The sequence below is a fragment of the Camelina sativa genome, chromosome 5 (genome assembly GCF_030686135.1).
Source record: "Camelina sativa cultivar CO46 ecotype springtype chromosome 5, ASM3068613v1".
Classification (NCBI taxonomy): Eukaryota; Viridiplantae; Streptophyta; class Magnoliopsida; order Brassicales; family Brassicaceae; genus Camelina; species Camelina sativa.
Window position 1 is genome coordinate 4,967,629 of NC_141884.1, and position 23,967 is coordinate 4,991,595.

A 23,967-nucleotide genomic window follows, 5' to 3' on the forward strand; every position below is an offset into this window, starting at 1 on the left:
GCTATCGAACACTAAAGAAAAAAAAAACTTCAGCTTAGAAGCATTAATAAATATTCTTAACAAAATGAATTATATATATGCCATCTCAAGTAACATGCATGTTACAAGATATATTGAAAATTCAACATAACGTTAACAGTTCAAAATATATTGACTGAGACTAATCAATCGGACCAAAAATTCATTTCCATTTTTTTTCAGCTCCGATTTTTAGAGCGTAGACCCTTTTTTATTTATCAAAGATTAAAAAAGAGAAGAAATAAAGAGATAAGATAACTTATCCAAAAAGAAACATTGGCTCAACACGCAAACGATTAACGCATCCAATACCAAATCAGCAAAAATATATAATGATCGTTTTTTCACTTCCGCATCTTGCGTTGCCCCAGAATGCTGCGGGTTTCTTGTGTAGAAGAAGAAGTCTCAAGTTTGGACTTGTGTCTTCTTCTTCTGCTTGCTTCAACAGCATTTGGTTCTCTGTTTTCTTTCTCTTCGTTCTCCTTCTGTAACAAAAGTTAAGCTTTTTCTTTATCATCACAATAACTTGCATTACAAGATATTTGCTACGTTTCCATCAAAACGTATTTCGTTTGGAAGTAGCATACCGAGTCGAAAAAACACATCTTTGGAAGTGGTAACCTCAGACCAGAGGATGATATCGTTGTCAAATCCTTGACAGCGTAACGTGAATACGATGACCTTATGTTAGATTTTGATCCAGATTGTTCTTCAAACCCATGATTCTTGTGTTTTCCCTTCCCTTCAGATTCAAACAAAAAGATATGTGCAAAGTGTTTTGATATTTATTTTTTGTGTTGTATGGAAAACAATAAAAAAGGTGAAATGAATCATGTTCTCACCGAGCTCACTCGCGGCAACACATTTCTTCTCGCGTCTAGTTTGACAAGGAGTCAAAGTTTTGGAGATGGATGATGAAGAAGAAGAAGAAAATACTTTTGGTTGAGGAATGAGACTGAAAGGTTGATCTTTTCGTTTGTTGTACCCTTTAGTCCTCTTGACAAACAAAATCAGAATATGTTAAGATGAAAGCAAACCATTAATTATGAGAATATAAAAGCTTCCTTGGGATTCTTACCTTTTTACTATCTGGTAACTTACGCTGGCTCTCTCGAGTTACAGGCTGCTTCACATTCGATGAATTACGTAAAGAGGCTTTCAAATCGTGAAACAGATCAGACTCAATGCTCGACACAGAGAATCTGCTTCCTTGAGTTATTGTCGTCATCGAATCATCAGCAGACTTACGAAGCTGTGTGTTACTGGTGAAACCATTGTTCACAAGAGACAACTCCTCAGCATCAAGAACACCTTTAGCATAAATAGGTAATGTCAGCGCTCATTACATAGTTTCAAAGCAAGTCATGCATTTGCTAAATTATAAGGTTTGATTTGTATATATGAGGATTTAATTAAATAATTGACTAATCAAGTAACAAAATAATTGCAAAATTAAATTATGACTAAAAAATCCTATTTTGCTAGTTCCATGTCAACACATTTGTATTTTTTTAATAGAAACAACTTCCAAAAACATGAAAATAAGATGAACACGTTATAAGATGTGAAAACGTTGAAACCACATAGTTGAAGTAAAAAGATAAGACCTGGATCGGTAAAAAAAGCGTTGTCCCAAGCAAAACTTGGACGAGCATTAGTTTCCGTAGGAAGAAGTGTGTTGACAGAGTACGTATGATTTACTCCATTCTCGTCGATCTTTAAGCTCCCAAACAATTCTTCAGGATCTAACACTCCTTTAACAAAAAATTTCAATATCATTGGAATAATATAATACTAAATATAAATGTTTCTTCACAATATTTATTTAGGGAATAGAGTTAGAATTTAGAAACCATGGTTGGTGAAAAAAGCAGTGTCCCACGCCAAGCTTTTGCGATGATTCCGTTTACTCTCTTTACCTTTCATCGGCTTCACGAAATCAACCTTTACTCTTGCTGCTGTGCAAAGTGAGAAAAGAGAGTATTCCACAAATATATAATCAGTTTTTTTGAAAAGTAGAGAGGTTTTAGATAGGAGGAAAAACAAAGGATGATGACTGTACTCGATGATGAATTAGCTTCTTGAGAATCCATTGTTCTTGTTTTTGGTTCTTGATTTCGAAGAACAGGATTTTGAAATTAGAAGGACTTTATCACACCATATGTGAATTAAAGGAGAGACAAATGAATTTGAAATTTGTAAATGGTTTACTTGATTTAAGCATTTGATTACTCTCTCAAAAGATTTCAAATTCAAAGGAAAATTTATTGTTTGCAGTTATAATCTTTTGTAGTATATATTTGAAACAATCAAACTGCCTTAAATGTAATTCTATTCTATGCACAAAACAAAGATAATTACTGGACATACTTATAAATTGAAAGATTTTGTATCAAATGATAATTAAGAAATATATCTATGAAATAACCATTTTGACATTTTTCAAAATGAATTTTTTAAAAAATGAGCGAACATAGCATGGACAAATTTTTCCTTCATTCAAACTGTTCTCACATCTAACATCGAAATCTTTAAATACAACCAACTAAACCAGAAATGGAAAACCAAAAGTTCAAACTAACACAACCGAATTTGAGAATAATCCCGAAAATGGTCGTCGATCAGCTAAGCTCAAATATAAACAACACACTGATCTCTAATATCCCCTGCACCATTTTAGAGAACTCCACGTTAGACAAACCGTTTTGGAATCCAACCACAACAATAAGACAGCAATTTAAGGTCAAGATGATCAGCAAGTAGAAGTTGTTTTATAATTTAAGACTATTAAACAAGACATGTCTCACTATCCTATACTATCCTCAGTTGTTAATAAGTGAAGGCTGGATAAAGAACCTACATGCACATAAGACTATGCTCTTCATTTTGTTTACATGAGGCCGTATGATAGAGAGAGGAATTACGTACTTGATCATTTGGCGTTGTTCTTCATCTCTAGAGAGTTTACTTGCAACTTCTTTCACCAGCTCTGTCATTGAATCAGAATCATCAAGTCAGAGCTAGGATGAAAACAGGTTATGGCATATACATACTAGTCAAAATCATACCGGCAATTCTTCACCAGGAACAGCCCCACCAGCATCTCTATTAGACCCATCTCCGCTCTTTCCTGATCCTTTACTATCCCCCTGTCATAATTTCACAACAAAACATAAGAGAGGCTGAAATGGAACTTCTCTTCGGGAAATGAAAAAACTAAAACTGTAGAAATGGAGTATGTGATTTATTTACCTCCAACTGCATCAGCAGATGTGTGTCAGCAACCATACCCAGGGAATGAAAAGAACTGAATTAGTCACACGTTTAAGAAACTTCTTGATTTTTATCATGTATGTAAACAGCAGAAGCATACAAGAGAAAAGAATACCACAATGTCTATATCTTTCAAAACATTTCAACAAAGCATAATTAGCATCTCAAGGGTTTATCTAGATTTATCTTGTTTGCTTCAAAAACTATATACTGGCAAAGATACTCAACACAGAACATACATGAAGAAAAAATATCATGGCATGTCACTCCCAACATGGTCTGAAGAAGGACTTAGAAACACACATGGTTAGGGAGTGAAAGCAACATACCTCCCTGTACCTCGCAAGGTATATCTTTAGAGGTTCCAGGTAATCCTCAAATCCTAATGTCGCCATAGCCCACAACAAATCATCACCATTCACAGTTTTCCTTTTCTCTTTCTGACACTTATCACTGGCCCTGATTAACACAAAATTTAACAGATACCAGTTAAATGACCATTACAGTCCACGAATCAACATAAAGAACCAGCAAATGAACCTAAAACTCAGTTTCTGAACCTAAAACTTAAGATGGCAGGAGGAACTGCATCATAACTATGGGGATGGGAATCTCATGTTATACGAAACAGAACATTCATCAAACAAAGCGTAAAACGCATTCAACACAGACAATTCCTGATCAAGAACATATCTTTTGTCTTAAATGAACACAAAGGAGAAAAACAAACAGATCCCAAAGATAAAAGAATTTTTAAACCGGATCAATCAAGAAGCACATTTACTTCATATCTGCCTAAGATGGTAAACAAACACAAGTTACTCACTGATATATAACATGGATTCTTGGAAAACACTACAACTCAGTTACATATTCAATGATGTGTTTGCACAAACAGCTACATAAAAACCAACCTAGAACTAACGATTCGGTTCAAGGACGAAACAAATTCAACACTTTGTTTGATTAGAGTTCAAATATAAAAGCAACTAGCTTTAGGTAAGACCATCATCATAAGACTCTCTGACCTAACTCAATCCGTTGCTAATTTAAGAAAACTATTTCTAACAAATCAAAAGCTTCAATCTTTTCAACAAAAAAGCAAACTCATTCCAAAAAATTGGAAAAAACATACTCGCTAGTGATGAAGCTGATGAACTCAGAGACGCATTCCTGAACAGTATCCTTAGCATCTTTACCAATCTTTCCATTAGGAGGCAAAGCTTTCTTCATGATCCTGCTAATGTTAGCTATAGGAAGGTATCGATCCTGCTCCCTAACAGAGCCGCCGCCGCTTTCTCCTCCATCTCCGGCTGGGCTCGAAGGCGTATTAATATCCGCCATTTTCAAAACTTGTGCAGAGAAATCGAAAACCCTAGAACTTGGAATTGGGGAGGGGAAGGGAGGGGCTTTAGAGAAATCGAATTTGAGGGAATTGAAATCGAATTTGTGAACCACTGCTGTAAATATGATATTATTACACCCTTTTTTTTTAGCTTATTACATTAATAATTCACTTGAATTTTATTTATGGCAATAAATAGGATTAAAGTTGGTAATAACAAAGATAATTAAGAAAACAATTTGATAATGTGGGAATTTTAGATTTTGATAAGAAATTTAAGCAAAATCATTAAATACTAATGAACAAAATCTGAGAAAAAGCAAATTTTATATAATAATGTTCCTAATAAATTGATGTTTTAAGATTTTTTCTTATTTCTAAAAGATTGATTTTTTAGATTAAAAACTGAAATGATTTTTTTTTCACTTTCTCCACATGGCACGTTATCTAATGACTTTTTTTTTTAATATCAGAAAGTAATTTATAAATTAATTCATTAATTAAAAATTAACTTTTTAAAAATATGTGTGAGAAACTGAGAATGCCTAAATTAACACCAATCTTATTAGGAACAGAAAAAGTATGTTTTTATATTAAAAAAATACACCAAAAAATCAGTTAGTTAGTGTAATCAAACTCATCAACGATCTTATATTTTTGTTATTAGAGTTGAGATTGTTTCTAACTAACTATGTTATCAAGTCAAGAGTGTATAAATATAAGCTTTTGGTTCTAAAAAAGCACTAGTGTTCTCAAGCAATTTCAATACGAAATTAGCCACTCCGATCCTTTAACCAAAAAAAAAAAGATTAGATGTTAATCGTTGTTAAATGAACAGTAATCAATTCAATATAAAAAATTGGTTTAGAAGTCACACATTTTGACAATGGTTAGAAGAGGTTGTGAGCGCCGATGAGTGTCTCAGATTATAATGCCACTTCTGTCTTATTAATCCTCCTTTGTCTCATTGTGTAACTATAAGAGCAAGATCATTGCACATACTCATGGGATGTCTTTTGTTTTCTTTGTTATTTAAGTGATTGAAAAATAATATTTTAATTATAAATTTTCAGATAACTGTACTTCTGCACAAATTGTTTTAGATACCCACATACACGCGACGTGTCATTTATCTATTGGTTAAGATTTATTTTGTTTTATTTTTGGTTTTCTTCTTTTTCTTTTATACAGTTGCTTCTCTCTCTCTTTCGATACGACCGAAACGAAACAAAGAACATGAATCGATTTATCAAAATCGAGGAAAACAAAACAATCGATTTTTTGATCGGTTTCCAGGTGAAATTGATCACTCGTCGTCGTCTTCTTCTTGCTGAGATTTGTCCCTCTTGGTTTCACGGAACATATTGTATCAGGTATGGATCTCGATTCGCTGTTTTTGAAAAGTTTTTGTTATAATGCGACTTTTGTCTTATCAATCCTCCTTTGTCTTGTTGTGTAACTATAAGAGCAAGGCCATTGCACATACTCATAGGATGTCTTTTGTTTTTTTTATTACTTAAGTCATTGAAAAATAATGTTTTAATTGTGAATTTTTAGAGAACTGTGCCTCGGCACAAATTGTTTTAGATACCCACTTACATGCGACGTGTCACTTATCTACTGGTTAAGATTTATTTTGTTTTATTTTTGGTTTTCTTCTTTCTTTTTTATTCAGTTGCTTCCCTCTCTCTCTCTCTTTCGATACCACTGAAACGAGACGAAGAACATGAATCGATTCATCAAAATCGAGGAAAAAAAAAACAATCGATTTTCTGATCGGTTTCCAGGTGAAATTGATCACTCGTCGTCATCTTCTTCTTGCTGAGATTTGTCCCTTTTGGTTTCACGGAACATATTGTATCAGGTATGGATCTCGATTCGTTGTTTTTGTAAAGTTTTTGTTATAATGCGACTTTTGTCTTATCAATCCTCCTTCGTCTCGTTGTGTAACTATAAGAGCAAGGCCATTGCACATACTCATGGGATGTCTTTTGTTTTTTTTTTTTTTAAGTGATTGAAAAATAATGTTTTAATTGTGAATTTTCAGAGAATTGTGCCTCTGCACAAATTGTTTTAGATACCCACATACACGCGACCTGTCACTTATCTACTGGTCAAGATTATTTTGTTTTATTTTTTGTTTTCTTCTTTCTCTTTTATTCAGTTGCTTACCTCTCTCTCTCTCTTTCGATACCACCGAAACGAAACGAAGAACATGAATCGATTTATCAAAATCGAGGAAAACAAAAAAATCAATTTTATGATCGTTTTCCAGGTGAAATTGATCACTCGTCGTCGTCTTCTTCTTGCTGAGATTTGTCCCTCTTGGTTTCACGGAACATCTTGTATCATGTATGGATCTCGATTCGTTGTTTTTGTAGAGTTTTTGTTAAAATGTGACTTTTGTCTTATCAATCCTCCTTCGTCTTGTTGTGTAACTATAAGAGCAAGGCCATTGTACATACTCATGGGATGTCTTTTGTTTTATTATTATTTAAGTGATTGAAAAATAATGTTTTAATTGTGAATTTTTAGAGAATTATGCCTCTGCAAAAATTGTTTTAGATACCCATATACACGCGACGTGTCACTTATCTACTCGTTAAGATTTATTTTTGGTTTTCTTCTTTCTCTTTTATTCAGTTGCTTCCCTCTCTCTCTCTCTTTCGATACCACCGAAACGGAAAAAAAAACATGAATCGATTTATCAAAATCGAGGAAAACAAAACAATTGATTTTCTGATCGGTTTCGAGGTGAAATTGATCACTCGTCGTCGTCTTCTTCTTGCTGAGATTTGTCCCTCTTGGTTTCATGGAACATATTGTATCAGGAATGGATCTCGATTCGTTGTTTTTGAAAAGTTTGTTATAATGTGACTTTTGTCTTATCATTCCTCCTTTGCCTCGTTGTGTAACTATAAGAGCAAGGCCATTGCACATACTCATGGGATGTCTTTTGTTTTTTTATTATTATTTAAGTGATTGAAAAATAATGTTTTAATTGTGAATTTTCAGAGAACTGTGCCTCTGCACAAATTGTTTTAGATACCCACATACACGCAACGTGTCACTTATCTACTAGTTAAGATTAATTTTGTTTTATTTTTAGTTTTCTTCTTTCTCTTTTATTCAGTTGCTTCCCTCTCTCTCTCTCTCTCTCTCTTTCCATACCACCGAAACGAAACGAAGAACATGAATCAATTTATCAAAATCGAGGAAAACAAAACAGTCGATTTTCTGATCAGTTTCAAGGTGAAATTGATCACTCTTCGTCGTCTTCTTCTTGCTGAGATTTGTCCCTCTTGGTTTCACGGAACATATTGTATCAGGTATGGATCTTAATTCGTTGTTTTTGTAAAGTTTTTGTTATAATGCGACTTTTGTCTTATCAATCCTCTTCTTCTCGTTGTGTAAATATAAGAGTAAGGCCATTGCACATACTCATGGGATGTCTTTTGTTTTTTTATTTATTTAAGTGATTGAAAAATAATGTTTTAATTGTGAATTTTCAGAGAACTGTGCCTCTGCACAAATTGTTTTAGATACCCACATACACGCGACGTGTCACTTATCTACTCGTTAAGATTTATTTTGTTTTATTTTTGGTTTTCTTCTTTCTCTTTTATTCAGTTGCTTCCCTCTCTCTCTCTCTCTCATTCGATACCACCCAAACGAAACGAAGAACATGAATCGATTTATCAAAATCGAGGAAAACAAAACAATCGGTTTCCAGGTGAAATTGATCACTCGTCATCATCTTCTTCTTGCTGAGATTTGTCCCTCTTGGTTTCACGGAACATATTGTATCAGGTATGGATCTCGATTTGTTGTTTTTGTAAAGTTTTTGTTATAATGCGACTTTTGTCTTATCAATCCTCCTTCGTCTCGTTGTGTAACTATAAGAGCAAGACCATTGCACATACTCATGGGATGTCTTTTGTTTTTTATTTTTTATTTAAGTGATTGAAAAATAATGTTTTAATTGTGAATTTTCAGAGAATGGTGCCTCTGCACAAATTGTTTTAGATACCAACATACATGCGATGTGTCACTTATATACTGGTTAAGATTTATTTTGTAATATTTTTGGTTTTCTTATTTCTCTTTTATTCAGTTGCTTCTCTCTCTCTCTATCTCTCTCTCTCTCTCACTCTCTCTCTCTCTATATCTCTCTCTCTCTCTCTCTCTCTCTCTTCTCTCTCTCTCTCTCTCTCTCTCTCTCTCTCTCTCTCTCTCTCCTCTCTCTCTCTCTCTCTCTCTCTCTCTCTCTCTCTCTCTCTCTTTCGATACCACCAAAATGAAGAACATGAATCGATTTATCAAAATCGTGGAAAACAAAACAATCGATTTTCTGATCGGTTTCCAGGTGAAATTGATCACTCGTCGTCGTCTTCTTCTTGCTGAGATTTGTCTCTCTTGGTTTTACGGAACATATTGTATCAGGTATGGATCTCGATTCGTCATTTTTGTAAAGTTTTTGCTATAATGCGACTTTGGCTTATCAATCTTCCTTCGTCTCGTTGTGTAACTATAAGAGCAAGGCCATTGCACATACTCAGGGCATCTCCAACCCACCTCTATATTTGCTTTTTAACTCTATTTTAAAGTAAAATCCACTCCAACCCAACTCTATTTCTACCTCTATAATAGAGATCTCTAGTTTTTCCTCTATATATAGAGGAACTCTATTTTTTCCTCTATAATAGAGTTGAACTTTTTTATTTATAAATTGGTCCTTGAACTTTTAACACTTTTATATTTATGATCAAAATAAATAAAATATATATATCAATAGTTTAATAATAATTTAAATATATATTTAAATAGTTTAATAATAATTTAAATATTTTAATAATATTTTAATTTGTATATTAATAGGATAATTGATTATAAAGTTAAATTTGACTAATTTTAATATTTTGGTTTAAATTTTTTTAAGATTTTCGTATTAAAAAATTTTAAAGGTTTTTGTATAGAAAAATATTTTTAAAATTTGAGATTATTATTTGCAAAAGAAAATTTATATAAAATCTTATTAAATATAAATAACTTAAATATTTTAGTTTTTATTCATGCCATAACATTATTTTTAATACAACAAAAACTAATTATTTAATATTCTGGTAAATTACTTCCGGATTCACCAATATCCCTAAAAATTTGTCCAATCGAATTATTTAATACAACAAAGACTAATTATTTGATATACAACAAAGACTAATTATTTAATATTCTGGTAATATTTATGAATGTTAAAAATTTAAATAATATCATAATTTAATGAAAGTTTCATAAATACTAAAATAAATGGGTTAGTTTGCAACTTTTAGAAGTAAAAGGTATTAACAGTAAAATAAAAAAGGAATCTCTACGGAATATTTTTTTTTAGAGGAAAAAATAGAGATATCTGTTGAAGCAAAAGTCACCTCTATTATAGAATTCCTAGAGAAAACCATTGGAGATGGTCTCATGGGATGTCTTTTGTTTTTTCTATTATTTATTTGATTGAAAAATAATGTTTGAATTTTCAGTGAACTGTGCCTCTGCACAAATTGTTTTAGATACCCGACCTGTCACTTATCTACTGGTTAAGATTTATTTTGTTTTATTTTTGTTTTCTTCCTTCTCTTTTATTCAGTTGCTTCCCTCTCTCTTTTTTTCGATACCACCAAAACGAAACTAAGAACATGAATCGATTTATCAAAATCGAGAAAAACAAAACAATCGATTTTCTGATCGGTTTCCAGGTGAAATTGATCACTCGTCGTCATCTTCTTCTTGCTGAGATTTGTCCCTCTTGGTTTCACGGAACAAATTGTATCAGGTATGGATCTCGATTCGTTGTTTTTGTAAAGTTTTTGTGGGATTATTTTTTTTGTTTTAAGATCCTTCTTGTAGTATTGGTGAATTTTGAGGCTTTATGGGAATTGGGTTACGGAGCAAAGTTGGTTCCTTTACTAGATTTGATGTCTCTGTTCTAAGATGACATGAAGATTTAACTATCTCTATCTGTTTTGTTTGATTGCTTCTTCAACCGTAAAGTATAATTTTTTGTGTTTGTATTTCACTCTTGAAAAGCTTAAGTCTCGCTGCGTCAGACTTTGATGATTTCTTCTTTTATGTCCAGGTAAGAAAGCTAGCAAACTCGGGTAAGATAGCTGACCACTCTAAACAGAGATCTTTGTGGTTAAACTTCCTAGTGTGTTCAATGGTTTTAAAGGTATGATGTTGTATCTGCTTCTTTCTGCGTTTTCGGTTTCAGAATTTGTCAAAGATACTGCCTTCCACAACTCTCCAATGACTCAATTTGCTAGCGGTTTTATGGCCCTCCAGGTGTGGTTCTCTTTACTCGTATAGTTGTTTTCTTGTTCTTGTTATGAGATGGGATAAAGCTTCTTTTTTTTGCAAGATATTCAGGAAGCGATCTTCATGAGTTGGATGATGCAGTGAACATCCAAGCAAATAAAGTACCATGGAGATGTGATAAGGTTTCCTTCTCCTTATCTCTGTTTTTGCCTTTCTCTGAGTTTGCAGTCTGCATATAATCTATGGTTTAAATATATAATGCAAGGGTTGTCTCTTTAATTAGGAATTAACTTGGAGCTTCCATTCTCTGGGTGGATATATATTTCAGGTGTTATGAGCTACGTTTTTTGTTTTGGTCAGTGACTCTCGTATTAATGGGTGCCTTAAGGATTAGTAATTGCACGGGATGGTTGAAGCTATGTATACGGGTTGATTTGTCTGAATACCATACTTGACCTACTGTCTTCTGAAGATTGTGTCTTCACTTCAGTACCTTTGATGATAATTCTCATGTTTACATCAGTTTGACAGCAGGTATATATGTTTTTAATGTGGATTCTCCAAGCTGGTTTCATCATATACCTCATTTTATTTTTCTCTTGTGCCTTCTAGTCATATTATACGGCCAGTCTGTCGTAATGATGTCTTTATTTTTGTTGTTGTAGGTTCTTCTTCCACAATGGTTGTTAGCAACGATGATGGTAGCATAATTTATTTATTGCCGTTGTCAGACTTTGGTTTGTAGTGAATTTATTGTGTGTTAGCACATGTATACATACAAATATTCAAATTTTGTCTCGTGTTGGGGACTTGTGCTGCTGCTCATATTCACTTGAGTTTGTTATTTGGAAGGCTATGGTGGCTCTTGACGGAGGAAAGAAGAATAATAACGGTGGTGATTATTCACCCATATTTTGTGTTCAGCATAGAACAAGAAATCAATGTTCAGTTTTGTGTTGAGTTTGGAGTCAAGACACCCATATTTAGGAATGACCAATGGAAGGAAAAAAACTAAAAACAATAGGATGAAGATCTAAATTTAGATTAATATTATTAAAAGTTAGAGACACTAATTTGAGGATGTGCAATAGGTTTGCTCTAACTCCCTGACTACAAAAATAAACCACAATATAGCTTCAGTTGTCCCCTTTGCAGACCAGTATAAACCAAAGTTAAAAGAAAAGGTTCACCTCCTCATGGTGGAGGCTGAACCCTGGTTGAAGCATTAGCTAAGCGTTTGCTTGTCATATTGTTTCAATAAACAGCCCTCTGAATTCTCCAAAACCCTATCCAATACGATGAAAATTAGCTTGTAGAAACGTAACAGCCTATTTATCTTTTAAACTTTTTCAATTTCAGCATATGATTATATCTCGGTGTAATTTAATGAGCTTTGACTTACCATTTTTGGGACGGCCACAGCTATTTTATGACACCCTAAAGCATGCAAGACAAGCAACTAGAAACACTAAATGCTAACTTCGAATATGTCAATCATACTAGATTGACTATTAACTAGTATGATTGACATAAAAAAAATATATATATATATATATTAACTATGACTAAAGTTTTAATTATTGTTGTTTGTCAAAGTTACGTATACCTCTACATAAATTGACATATATAAGTTTTGAATTATTTTGGATATTGTTTAAAAAAGAATATATATTAAATACGTTTTTAAGTGAAAATCAGATAGATAAGATCAAATGCATCATATATATGTAAACAGAATCCCTTCGTAACATTGTTTTCACCTTTGTTTGTTTTTCAAAGATTTCGACATTGTCTTTGCCTTAGAAAACCTTAGTTATCTTGTTCTCTCGATAAGGTTTATCTTGTTCTCTCGATAAGGTTTGAATATCGATTATACAATTATACTTTTCAAAGCTTTACAAAAATATAATTAAGTGTCAAAGCTTTTACCAAACAAATTATTAATGTGAAAGGGTGGTTTAATTTGTCAAAGTTTTGGCATTTGAATATATACTACGTACAACCTCACCGACGACACCGACACCAACATCGACGTATCCGACTCTATAAATTGGGGACTTAAAAGTCCTAAATGCTATAGCCAAATACATCACAACTACAGAAATTAAATAAGAAAAAAAAAAGAGAAGGGAAGAAAATGTCGTCCGAATGTCCTGGTAAGTTTTTTGGTTTGTTTGTATAGTTCATACTTCTTAATTGATGTTAATATGTTATTGCGGCTTTGATCTATTCTTTTTCTCTTTTAAATCAAATCATACAATTGTTTAATACTAATATATATACTCTCTAGTTAGTTCAGAAGTTTATTATAAATCTGATTTTCTCTTTTTTGTTTGTTTGTTCAATACTCTCTTCTTTTATTTTTTGTTAAGGAAAGAAGGAAAAATTTTCCATTTGTTTCTAAGCTAATGTTTTCTTATAATTACATGAGTTGTCTAACCGCTCATTTTCTCACCATGCACGTGCCATGTAACAAGGAAACTATGGCAGACGCGTAATTCAAAGACACAATCAAATTTTGATTTCAAACATAAGACATAACTTTTGTTACGCAAAGTCGCAAACTATACTTAACTGCGCGCCAAATATATATCCAAGTTTGCAGTTTGCGCAATTTATTTAGACAAAAGTTTCCGAAGATTATATACGAGCTAATATATGATTTTGTATCAGTGTGGATTAAAATAGAAAATAAATCTATATATGTTGGAAAATACTTTATAGCTAACATTTTGAGGAAAATAGGAATTTGATGTTTATTTGATTGAGGTTATTATGTCATGGTCGGGTCAAGCCATGGCCCATGGTGATGTGTTTTTGTTTTGATTAACCCAAACATCAGCTTATGATCTCTAAAATGCCAAACTTAAATGATTTACCGATGTAACGTGGACCGCATGCAGGGAAGAACTCGTGGCCGGAGCTTGTGGGAACAAATGGAGACTATGCGGCTTCGGTGATAGAGAGAGAGAACACCAGCGTCGATGCTGTCGTGATTTTGGATGGAACTCCGGTGACCGGAGACTTCAGGTGCAACCGTGTCAGGGTTAGGGTTGATAGAAACCGTATCGTCGTCCAAGTCCCTACCACCGGCTAAGACGACATGTAAAATTACTATATATGCGTAATAAGATGAAATAAAGAAATCTATAATATAGACGACGATGTGTGCTTGGTTGGCGATCATGTATTAAATAATTATCGTTCCCCGAACGGTTACTGATGTCTAAACTTGTATAAATAAATGTATGTCTCTGGTTTTAAGTGAATGCAATTAGTGTTCCTATATCCTCTATAGTATGTTAGCTAGTTGCTTCACATAAATTTCAAGCAAAAAATTGTTTGTGTTCAATTAAAGCGACTTAACGGCTAACGAAAAAGTTAGATATTAGTAGACCATTACGAAAGAAAACAAAAAAGTAAGGTGCAAATAAATTACAGCAGACCGTGTGATATACAGATTGTAGAAAAATTAGTCATATGATAGTATGGTGTGATTGTTTAGGACGTCAAGTTTCTTGTAATATATAGTACTCCCTCCGTTCGTAATATAGGATGTTTAGAGAAGTTTTTTTGTTTCATAATATATGATGTTTTCAAGTTTCTAAGTAACTTTTAGATTAGTTTAATACTTTATATTATGCAGTCTTGTTTATGATTGATTAAATTTTTTAAAGTGGTTATTTCTTAATCTGCGTGTTTTACTCAAAACATCTTATATTTTGAAACGGAGGGAGTATTTGATTGTTTAGGACGTCAAGGTTCTTGTAAATAAAACGCATGCTGTGATTGTTTAGGACGTCAAGTTTCTCGTATAAGTAAAAATCAACACGTAACATGTGTTATATGTAAATGGGTTAATCAAGAGGCTCTTTGCATTCTCACATGATTTTTTTCACACATACATGTACATTTCACGAGGCGATTCCCATAACCCAATCATTCTACATACTAGATTGTCCATATTCGAGCAAAGTCATCTAGGTTCTAGTTTGTAGCACAAACTCCACCACATTCCAAGCTTACCACAAACCTAAGCTCCTAGCATACCAAACTCCCCATAGTGTAAATTTGTTCGTGGCCCAAGCTTGCCGTAACTCAAACCTTTCCACGTGATCGACAGAGAATTAATTTTCTGTCGTAACGGCTAACGAAAGTTAGATATTAGCATACCAAAATTTTCCACTCAAAATTTGTTGGTACTAAAAATAAAAACTACATATCAAATCAATCAACAGAGAATATCTTTTGTTTTTTTCTCTACACAATAGATTATGAAGAAGAAGAAAAAAATTAGTTACACCTTCAAGTTTAAGACTTAAAAGTTACAAAATCTCAAGGGGTTTATGTTGTGTTTAATAGTATAAATAATAAACCAAAACAATTTTCATTTTATCTCAAAACTCTGAATAATGTGTTTAATAGTAAACCCGCCAAGTGGATAGATGTAAAGATTTCAACATGGTATACAAAGTCAATGTCCAAAGTATACAGAAAATATAATATTGAAAGTCATGATTGACGTTCAATTATAACACCAATATAAAATTGGGATCGTAAGTAATATGGACTTTTCGCCGCTTAGACTTTGAAACTGTCTAAAAATGTAGGTACAAGGAGTGAGTTGGTGGGTGATGCAAAAGTTCCACATGTCAAATCATATGTATAAAATCAGATTAGTTCTTCTTTACATTGTCTTATTCACAAAATACTAAACATTTAGCAAAATGGGATAGGTGACGGTTCAGAAATCAGCTTTGCTGTTATGTGGAGACTACATGGAAGCCTACGAGACGATGGTTCCTCTCTACATCCTCCAATCGTTTGGCGTTAACGTTCACTGCGTTTCACCCAACCGCACGGCTGGTGATCGCTGCGTTATGTCTGCCCACGATTTCTCGGGTCTCGAGGTTCCAAATTTTTACACTAATCTTCATTAAAGTTTTCGAATTACTGTACGTATTTTTTTGGTTAATATATAATTTATTAAATTACGTATTCTTTTTTGAATTTGTTTCTTTGTTAAATAATAATTATTAACCCAAAAAATACGTATTTATAATTATTTGTATAAATCTCATATGGAGAAGAACTTGGCTTACTTAAAATTTTCGAATTACGTATCTTTGTTAACTAATAATTATTTTTTTGTATTAAATAAAAGCTATACACCGAGATGGTCGTTGACCAGTTGACTTTAAACGCCAATTTCGATGACGTCACACCCGAGAATTACGACGTCATCATCATCCCAGGAGGACGATTCACGGAGATTCTCAGCGCCGACGAGAAATGCGTCGACCTCGTGGCGAGATTCGCCGAGTCCAAGAAGCTCATCTTCACAAGCTGCCACAGCCAGGTTATGCTGCTGGCTGCCGGAGTCCTCGCCGGCGGCGTGAAATGCACGGCGTTTGAAAGCTTGAAGCCTCTGATCAAACTCTCCGGCGGCGAGTGGTGGCAGCAGCCAGGGATACAGAGCATGTTCGAGATCACCGACTGCGTTAAGGACGGGAGCTTTGTGAGTATGGTTGGTTGGCCTACGCTTGGTCACGGGATTAAGGTTTTGCTTGAATCTCTTGGTGCTAAAGTCTCGAGCTTGAAGATGGATCAAGCTTCTGTGCTTTTTCTCATTGGGGTGAGCTTCTCAATTCCTTAGTAAAAATGTTTAATCTTTAGTTTTGGATCATCAAGACTCATTGAAGCATTACTCTGTTTTTGTGTTGTTGGGGTTTTTAAGGACTATGTAGAAGACTATGGGGTCAATGTACCGTTCAGAGCACTTCAAGCATTAGGTTGTAAAGTGGATGCAGTGACACCAAACAAGAAGAAAGGAGAGGTGTGTGCAACGGCGGTTTATGATCTTGAGGAAGGACGGCAGATTCCTGCAGAGAAGCGTGGGCATAACTTCTTTGTGACGGCATCGTGGGATGATGTGTGTGTGGATGATTATGACTGTGTAGTTGTACCAGGAGGGAGATCACCTGAGCTGTTGGTTATGAATGAAAAGGCTGTTGCTTTGGTTAAGAAGTTTGCAGAGAAAGATAAGGTTTTTGCAGCTATTGGACAGGGTAAATTGCTTCTTGCAGCCACTGGTCTTCTTAAGGTAACTTGTCTTTTCTTTTGGGAAGAGGTTTTAGGTTACAACTTTCATATGATGAGCTCTGTCAAAACAGAGAATGCAGTTATAGGGAGTAGTACTGCATACCTCTGGAATCTAGCTAGTAAGCTTTTTCTTGGTCACTAGAAGTTTCTCTTTATGAATTTGTAGGGGAAGCGATGCGCGAGTGGGAAGGGGATGAAGGTGGTGGTGAAGGTGGCTGGAGGCGAGGCTGTTGAATCAAAGGGATGTGTAACTGATGGGAAGCTTGTGACGGCAGCATCAGCCGAGGATTTGCCTGCCTTTTTGTCTGATTTATCAACTGCTCTTGGTCTCGCTGTCATGTTCTAAGAGTTTGCAACCAAAAACATAAAAAAGATGGTTTGAGTAATATATATGTTCAATTATGTCCCACTGAAGTGAAAAAAAAAAAAAGAGCTCGATTATATTGTAGTCTCTCTGCTTTCGTAAATTCATAACATTCCAACATAATTTGTTGCTGCTCCTTCTTTTTAACCGCACAAAAGAGTTGGTTTGCATAGGATACATACAGTCTAGTTATTGCATCATGCATGCTTTAAGTTAGAAGTAATATACAGAAACAGAAAATATATTTTATGAATGTTTGCACAACGATTCATGAATCCAACATTGTATTCAGAGTTACGTACATACTCTCTCTCTCTTTTCGTCTAATGGTTGGTTCATATATACCATGTATAAGCACGTACGCTCGAGTTTTTCAAATATCTTACTTTGTGACTTAGGTGGGGTGGTATAACTGCAGCGCAATAAAACATATAGTCGGGGATATTAATATTCCCGTTTAAAGTATTATTGCATTTGCAAATAGTTTAATTGATAGATTATATAATTTTAATAAGTTGGCTATAAATTAATTGATAGATTAATTGGTTACAAGTTAAATAGTGGGTACAACCTTAATTTATTTTCGGAATATTTTATTAGTAGAATATGTTATTTCCAAAAATCTTAAAGAAAATATTTTAAAGAATCATTTGATATCATCTAACTTATCATATTAATTTCTTTAATTAAATTATTCATCAAATAAAATCTTTTGATATCTAAATTAACATATTAATTTGTTAATTATCATTATACAATACCTCTCATTTTATATATGAGTCTATTTTCTAAAACAAATAAATTATCATATTATTTATTATAATTAAAAAAGATTTTTATTTCCGGATATACCATAAGTTGAATTTTTAAAAACAAATATAAAGATTCAATCTATAAAATATTCAAGTTTTAGTAATATTATTCTTTAAAAATAATATCTATTGAATTAAAAAATTTACTGAGTAACGGCTCAAAATTTGAGTATTTAAATTCAATTTCATACTTTTTGTTGAGTTTTATAAATTTATATAATATAATAAACTTTAAATAATTTATTTTGAAATATTTTTTAAATATTGAAATTTGATATAAAAGTTAGAAACTATAAACACTCCAAATTTACAAAATTATATCTTATAATGACATCAAGTCATGATGTAAAATATACATTGTTGAAATAACTTCACGTACATAAACTAATACAACATATGAAAATTTTATTTTAAAATACAAAATATACAAAATTTTGTAAAAAATAAAATTCAACCAGTGTTATAGCAAAATTACTTATCTAGAATCATTTACAATATTAAACTTATAAAATAAGTGTCTTTTTCAAGTCATCATATTTAACATACGATTTTATTGCATAATATTTTATCAAAAAAAACTTTTAAAAACAATCAGATAAATAAAAATTAAAATATAAATAAAATAAATTTCAATCCGTGCTCTAGCAATAATACTTACGGCAATATTTTTCATCGTCACCTACTTGGACTTTTTTTTTTCTACTTTGTGACCATGTTTCTCTTGATTGTTGGGTTGTTGATTGTCGTTTATGTTCTCTTTAAGAGTCTGGCAGCCCGTTTGAATGTGGTGGATTATTTGGCTTAGTTTTTTTATTATTTTTTATTTGGCTTAGTTTCTTTTGTTTTTTTTTAGATCCAGGTCTGTTCTTCTTTGTTCTCTAGCTAGTAGTATAAGCTTGCTTTATCTGTTTGTCCCAAAAAAAGCATAAAAAACGTGTGTATTTCCTTTGTTTTCCCCAGTTCTTATTATGATGTAATGACCGTTCGATTCTCTTATTATTATGTAATGAAGCTTCTTGGTTTTTGTTTAATTTCTCAAACACATAAACAAATTAATTCAACCCAAATTATATTTTCTTATAGAAGAAGAGAAGATTAATCGTTTTTGTTTTTTAGTTAAACAGGCGAAAACAAAAAATCTCACACAATAAAAGACAGTTAAATGATGCGTGGACACCATACTAAAGCAGCAATCCACACATTTCGTGTGACGGCAAAGGTAATTATTATTTATTACAAGTTGTACATCATTTGCCCAAAGTATTACTACAGTAAAACCTCTATACTCTATAAATTAATAATATTAGGATGAAGACATTTTATTAATTTATAGTGATATTAATTTATCTATAAATTAATAATTATTATTTTATAGTGTAAATTAATAATTATTTATTTATAGATATATTTTTAATTGTTTAAAATTTTAAAATTTATGAATTGAGACAATTTTAGGAAAATAAGATTAGAATTTCAGATGTTGAAAATTTTATGGTATTGGAATTGAATTTGAAGTATTTAGAAAACATCATTGAAAATAAATTACAAATACTATAGAGAAATTCACTTATACACATGACATATATAAATTCAAATCTATGAATAAAAATATCAATTGTCATATTTTAATAGCTTATCAAACAATCAAATGTAAATGATGCATATTTAGAAATTAAAAACTTTAAAACGTTTTAGTTATTTTGATGAAATGTTATAGAATATTTCATATCATTATAGTCTGATGATACAACATAACAGTTGTATTATAAATATAATGTTTAGGAGACGCATACTTTATTATATCAATATATATATATATATATATATGTAATTTTACATGATTATTAATTTATGATATTATTGGGACGATATTTTACATAGGAATTTAAAAAATTATTATTTTATTATCCTATCGAATTTTATTATTTTTTACACTGGCCCGACTTGGGACTAATAAAATTTATTAATTTATAGTGTTTATTAATTTATCGAGTATTAATTTATAGAGGTTTTACTGTATATCTTTTTAAGGTAGCTTATGTATTTATTTTTGAAAATGTGATTACGTTTTTTATTATAAATCTATAATATTTTGTTTGTTATTAACTCTTTTTATTTCATATTTCATAATCTTTTTATTTACATTATTAAAGTATTATATAATTTATTAAATGTTTGAAAGGAAAATGAAAAACTACATCAAAGTTGAGAACTTGTATTAAAAATTTATACGAAAATATATTATTAATTAACTAACAAAATGGTAATTTGTAATAACACATAAATAGACTCTCAAATATCATACCATCTATTTTTTATTGTCACATTAGCATTTTGTTAGTGTGGTTGCAAATTTTCAACTTTCATATGGTTTTTCAATTTTACTTTCAAACATCTATTACATTATAAAACACATACGTAAAAATATTTTACTTATGTTTTGTTTATATTTTGCATATGTTTTGCTTAGTTTTTTTAATATCTATTCAATATATCAAAGAACCAAAAAATGACTAATTTGCTGCCATATATAAACAGTCAATGTATCAATGTATCAAACAATCAGATAATTTTTATATATGTAGATGATTTTGTCATAGTCACAAAATAATATAAATATATAAACAATTAAAAATACATATCATCTACATTGAGAAGTTCCTATACCCATGAAAACGATTGTATATACAGATATCTTTGTATATACTTTGATCTTATGTGAATTATGGACTTGATCACATTCTCAGGATTGTGGCATTGACTTCAACGATGATGAGTCTCTGATGAAACCCTTTGAATGTCTGTGTGGTAGCAGATTCTGCAGGAACATGAAGCGATCAAAGAGTAAGTGATCATCAGAACTCAGAAGATTCTACTAGAGTTTGTTGGTTCTTTTGTTTATAGTGTAAATTAATAGTTATTAATTTCTAGATATATTTAATTGTTTAAATTTAAAAATTTATGAATTGAGATAATTTTAGCAAAATAAGATTAGACTTTCGGATGTTAACAATATAGAATTGATCAATTTGTAATATTTAGAAAACATTATTGACAACAAATTACAAATACTCTATAAAACTATCAAAATGAAAGTGATGCATATGTAGAAATCAAATTTTTTAAAAAAACTTAGTTATTTTATGATATGTTATAGAGTATTTTCTATCATTATAGTCTAAAAATACAACATAACAATTGTTTTATAGATATGAACTGTAGGAGAAAATTCAAAGTTTTAAAGCATACATATATCAACATATATATATATATATATATATATATATATATATGTAAATTTACATGATTAATAATTTACGATATTATTGAGACCATATTGTACGTAGAGATTTCAAAAAAATATATTATCTTATTGTCTTATCAAATTTTGTTATTTTTTACACTGGTCCGACTTGGGACCAACAAAATTTATTAATTTACAGTGTTTATTAATTTATAGAAGTTTTACTGTATCTATACTAGCAGCAACGTTATACCTCGCTTATTAGATTACATACTCAATATACTCATAGACATGGTGTTCTCAACAACAATAATTAGATCAACCTCGCTTACTTCAACTATTAAAGGTTATGAATCAAGAAAGCTCTCTGTTTTTTGTTTGACTTCCATGCTCCTGGATGTTGAGGAAACTGTTGAGTTTGCATTTTATCGTCTAACTCTATGTGGACAATTTTCGTCACTACCTTAAATGGTCGACCAGTGAAATACTTTCGAGAATGGCCTAGTTAGTATACATAATCAATGAGGGTTAATTATCAACTGAAATTAAATTAAGTTGCGATGACACCAACAAAATTTCTCTATACGTTTACACATTTGATTAGCGGTTCCGGTTTTATGTGTAATTCTAATATTATGGTTCAGTTTATCACGACACTATTTTGCTAACAAAGTTTTTTTTTTTTTTTTTGGCTATATAAGCTACTAACAAAGCTTGGTTAGGTGGTAATATTGGATGATGTTGTAGTTTGGAAATAAACAAAAATTAAATGACATTTTAATTTGTGTGCATTAGTCTAAAAGATCATTTACAAAAGAACGTAGTATATAGGATATTTATGGTTTTAATTTTTGTTCAGCTTTCCTGCTGACATCATTTTAAAATTATCATCTTCTATAGCAGAAAAGGATATAATGATTACGTTAATGTTTTATGACACCCTAAAGCATGCATATGAAAGCTCGAATATGTATGTACACTACCATATATCAACCATATTAGATTGACTATTAACTATGACTAAAGTTTTAAATTATTGTTGTACTTCGACATAAATTGGCATGTACTGTATAAGTTCTATAGGACACTTTCTTCATTTCATCTGGCTAAGTGACAATTTCACAAAATTTGACGTTAAAGAGTTGCAACATATATCAAATGTCATATTTTGGGTATTATTGTTTTTTTTTTCTTTAATGTTAAAACGTTTTAAAATGAAAATCAGATGAATAAGATCAAATGCAATATCACATATAACGTTGTAAACAGAAACCAGTCAGCGTTCCTAACGACATTGTCTTTGCCTTAAAAAGAACCGTAGTTATCATGTTCTCGATAAGGTTTAAATATCGATTATACAACTACACTTTTCAAAGCTTAACAAAAAAAGTAGTAATAATTAAGTGTCAAAGCTTTTACCAAATAAATCATTAATGTGAAAAGGGCCTATTAAAGGATGGTTTTGTCAAAGTTTTGGCTTTTGAATATATACTACGTACCTCACCGACGACACCAACATCAACGTATCCGACTCTATAAATTGGGGACTATGAGAGTCCTAAACGTAAAACGCTATAGTGAATATATCACAACTACAGAATTAAATAAGAAAGAAAGTGAAGGGAAGAAAAAATGTCGTCCGAATGTCCTGGTAAGTTATTTTGTTTGTTTGTATAGTCCATACTTCTTAATTGATCTTATTGCGGCTTTAATTGATTTTTTTTTTCTAGTTTTAATCAAATCATACGTTTCTTTAATACTAATATACTCTCTGTTTAGTTCATTATTCACACCTAATATTATAAATTTGAGTTCTCTCTTTTTGTTTCTCTGTTCAATACTCTCTTCCATTTTTTTTCTAAGCTAATGTGTACTTATAATTAATTAAGTTGTGTCTAACCGCTCCTTTTCTCACCATGCATGTACGTGCCATGTAACAAGGAAAATATGGCAGACGCAATTCAATGAACACCACAATGAAATTTTGAATTCAAATTACTTAACTGCGCTCAATATATATCGTCTGTTTGCATATTGTGCATTTTATTTAGACAAAAGTTTCCGAATATTATAATATACGAGCTATGATATGATTCTGTATTAATTAGTTTGGACTAAATACTTTATAGTTAATGTTCCGTTAGATATGGCTGGCTTCAAATCATTTAAAATTTGTTTTATATATACTTTTACATATTTCACAGTCTATTTGAAGTTTCACCCATATCATATTGAGGAAAATAAGAATTTAAAGTTTATTTCATTGAGGTTATTATGTCATGCATGGTCGAGTCAAGCCATGTTGATGTGTTTTAGTTTTGATGTACCCAAACATGAGCTTATGATCTCTAACATGCCAAACGTAAATGATTGACCGATCTAACGTGGACCGCATGCGGGGAAGAACTCGTGGCCGTAGCTTGTGGGAACAAATGGAGACTATGCGGCTTCGGTGGTAAAGAATTTCATTTTTGAAGAATATTAATTTGAAGGCAAAGATTGG

The 23,967-nt window shown here is 31.7% G+C and overlaps 4 protein-coding genes and 1 long non-coding RNA gene across 11 annotated transcripts; 3 read left to right on the forward strand and 2 right to left on the reverse strand.

The window, feature by feature from the left end:
• Positions 1-50: 50 nt before the first annotated feature.
• LOC104785561 (uncharacterized) lies at positions 51-1,977 on the reverse strand. Of its 2 annotated transcripts, none has more exons than XM_019245706.2 (6): positions 1,872-1,977; positions 1,626-1,772; positions 1,097-1,329; positions 861-1,014; positions 606-760; positions 51-503 (listed from the first exon to the last, which is right to left on the reverse strand). In XM_019245706.2, the coding sequence occupies exons 1-6, from the start codon at positions 1,942-1,944 to the stop codon at positions 363-365; spliced, it is 903 nt and encodes a 300-aa protein (XP_019101251.2). In that variant the 5' UTR covers positions 1,945-1,977; the 3' UTR covers positions 51-362. The 2 variants fall into 2 exon arrangements, with proteins under 2 accessions (XP_019101251.2, XP_087369258.1); XM_087513132.1 differs by having other exon boundaries at positions 51-500; positions 1,872-1,975.
• Positions 1,978-2,497: 520 nt separating this feature from the next.
• LOC104785562 (nuclear transcription factor Y subunit B-1) lies at positions 2,498-4,801 on the reverse strand. Of its 3 annotated transcripts, XR_015598331.1 has the most exons (5): positions 4,427-4,801; positions 3,621-3,750; positions 3,087-3,167; positions 2,947-3,007; positions 2,498-2,684 (listed from the first exon to the last, which is right to left on the reverse strand). XR_015598331.1 is itself a non-coding variant. In XM_087513134.1 (3 exons), the coding sequence occupies exons 1-3, from the start codon at positions 4,633-4,635 to the stop codon at positions 3,081-3,083; spliced, it is 426 nt and encodes a 141-aa protein (XP_087369260.1). In that variant the 5' UTR covers positions 4,636-4,801. The 3 variants fall into 3 exon arrangements, 1 of the variants encoding a protein (XP_087369260.1); XR_015598332.1 differs by lacking the exons at positions 2,498-2,684; positions 3,621-3,750; positions 4,427-4,801 and adding an exon at positions 3,271-3,396 and having other exon boundaries at positions 2,955-3,007; XM_087513134.1 differs by lacking the exons at positions 2,498-2,684; positions 2,947-3,007 and having other exon boundaries at positions 3,081-3,167.
• A 5,359-nt stretch (positions 4,802-10,160) lies between these two features.
• On the forward strand, positions 10,161-11,786 carry LOC104785563 (uncharacterized). 4 transcript variants are annotated; one of them, XR_767379.3, is made up of 6 exons: positions 10,166-10,460; positions 10,764-10,785; positions 10,899-10,969; positions 11,054-11,124; positions 11,271-11,476; positions 11,608-11,786. It is a non-coding gene; the product is annotated as an uncharacterized LOC104785563 (long non-coding RNA). The 4 variants fall into 4 exon arrangements; XR_767380.3 differs by having other exon boundaries at positions 10,227-10,460; positions 11,046-11,124; XR_015598329.1 differs by lacking the exon at positions 10,764-10,785 and having other exon boundaries at positions 10,161-10,460; positions 11,046-11,124.
• Positions 11,787-12,956: 1,170 nt separating this feature from the next.
• Positions 12,957-14,230, forward strand: LOC109133064 (protease inhibitor HPI). Its single transcript, XM_019245707.2, has 2 exons — positions 12,957-13,098; positions 13,846-14,230. Exons 1-2 carry the CDS (start codon positions 13,080-13,082, stop codon positions 14,037-14,039), a joined length of 213 nt encoding a protein of 70 aa, XP_019101252.1. The 5' UTR covers positions 12,957-13,079; the 3' UTR covers positions 14,040-14,230.
• A 1,288-nt stretch (positions 14,231-15,518) lies between these two features.
• LOC104785565 (DJ-1 protein homolog E) lies at positions 15,519-17,531 on the forward strand. Its single transcript, XM_010510804.3, has 4 exons — positions 15,519-15,852; positions 16,107-16,577; positions 16,680-17,045; positions 17,211-17,531. The coding sequence occupies exons 1-4, from the start codon at positions 15,721-15,723 to the stop codon at positions 17,388-17,390; spliced, it is 1,149 nt and encodes a 382-aa protein (XP_010509106.2). The 5' UTR covers positions 15,519-15,720; the 3' UTR covers positions 17,391-17,531.
• The last annotated feature ends 6,436 nt before the right edge of the window (positions 17,532-23,967 follow it).

Coding starts and splice junctions, on each gene's coding strand:
- LOC104785561 (XM_019245706.2), bottom strand. CDS start 1,944: ATGAAAGGTAAAGAGAGTAAACGGAATCATCGCAAAAGCTTGGCGTGG. Junction 1,330..1,625: donor CGCTTTTTTTACCGATCCAG/GTCTTATCTTTT, acceptor TTTATGCTAAAG/GTGTTCTTGATGCTGAGGAG. Junction 1,015..1,096: donor AGTTACCAGATAGTAAAAAG/GTAAGAATCCCA, acceptor TTGTTTGTCAAG/AGGACTAAAGGGTACAACAA.
- LOC104785562 (XM_087513134.1), bottom strand. CDS start 4,635: ATGGCGGATATTAATACGCCTTCGAGCCCAGCCGGAGATGGAGGAGAA. Junction 3,751..4,426: donor ATCAGCTTCATCACTAGCGA/GTATGTTTTTTC, acceptor TGTGTTAATCAG/GGCCAGTGATAAGTGTCAGA. Junction 3,168..3,620: donor ACCTTGCGAGGTACAGGGAG/GTATGTTGCTTT, acceptor AAATTATGACAG/GGGGATAGTAAAGGATCAGG.
- LOC104785565 (XM_010510804.3), top strand. CDS start 15,721: ATGGAAGCCTACGAGACGATGGTTCCTCTCTACATCCTCCAATCGTTT. Junction 15,853..16,106: donor ACGATTTCTCGGGTCTCGAG/GTTCCAAATTTT, acceptor ATTAAATAAAAG/CTATACACCGAGATGGTCGT. Junction 16,578..16,679: donor CTGTGCTTTTTCTCATTGGG/GTGAGCTTCTCA, acceptor GGGGTTTTTAAG/GACTATGTAGAAGACTATGG.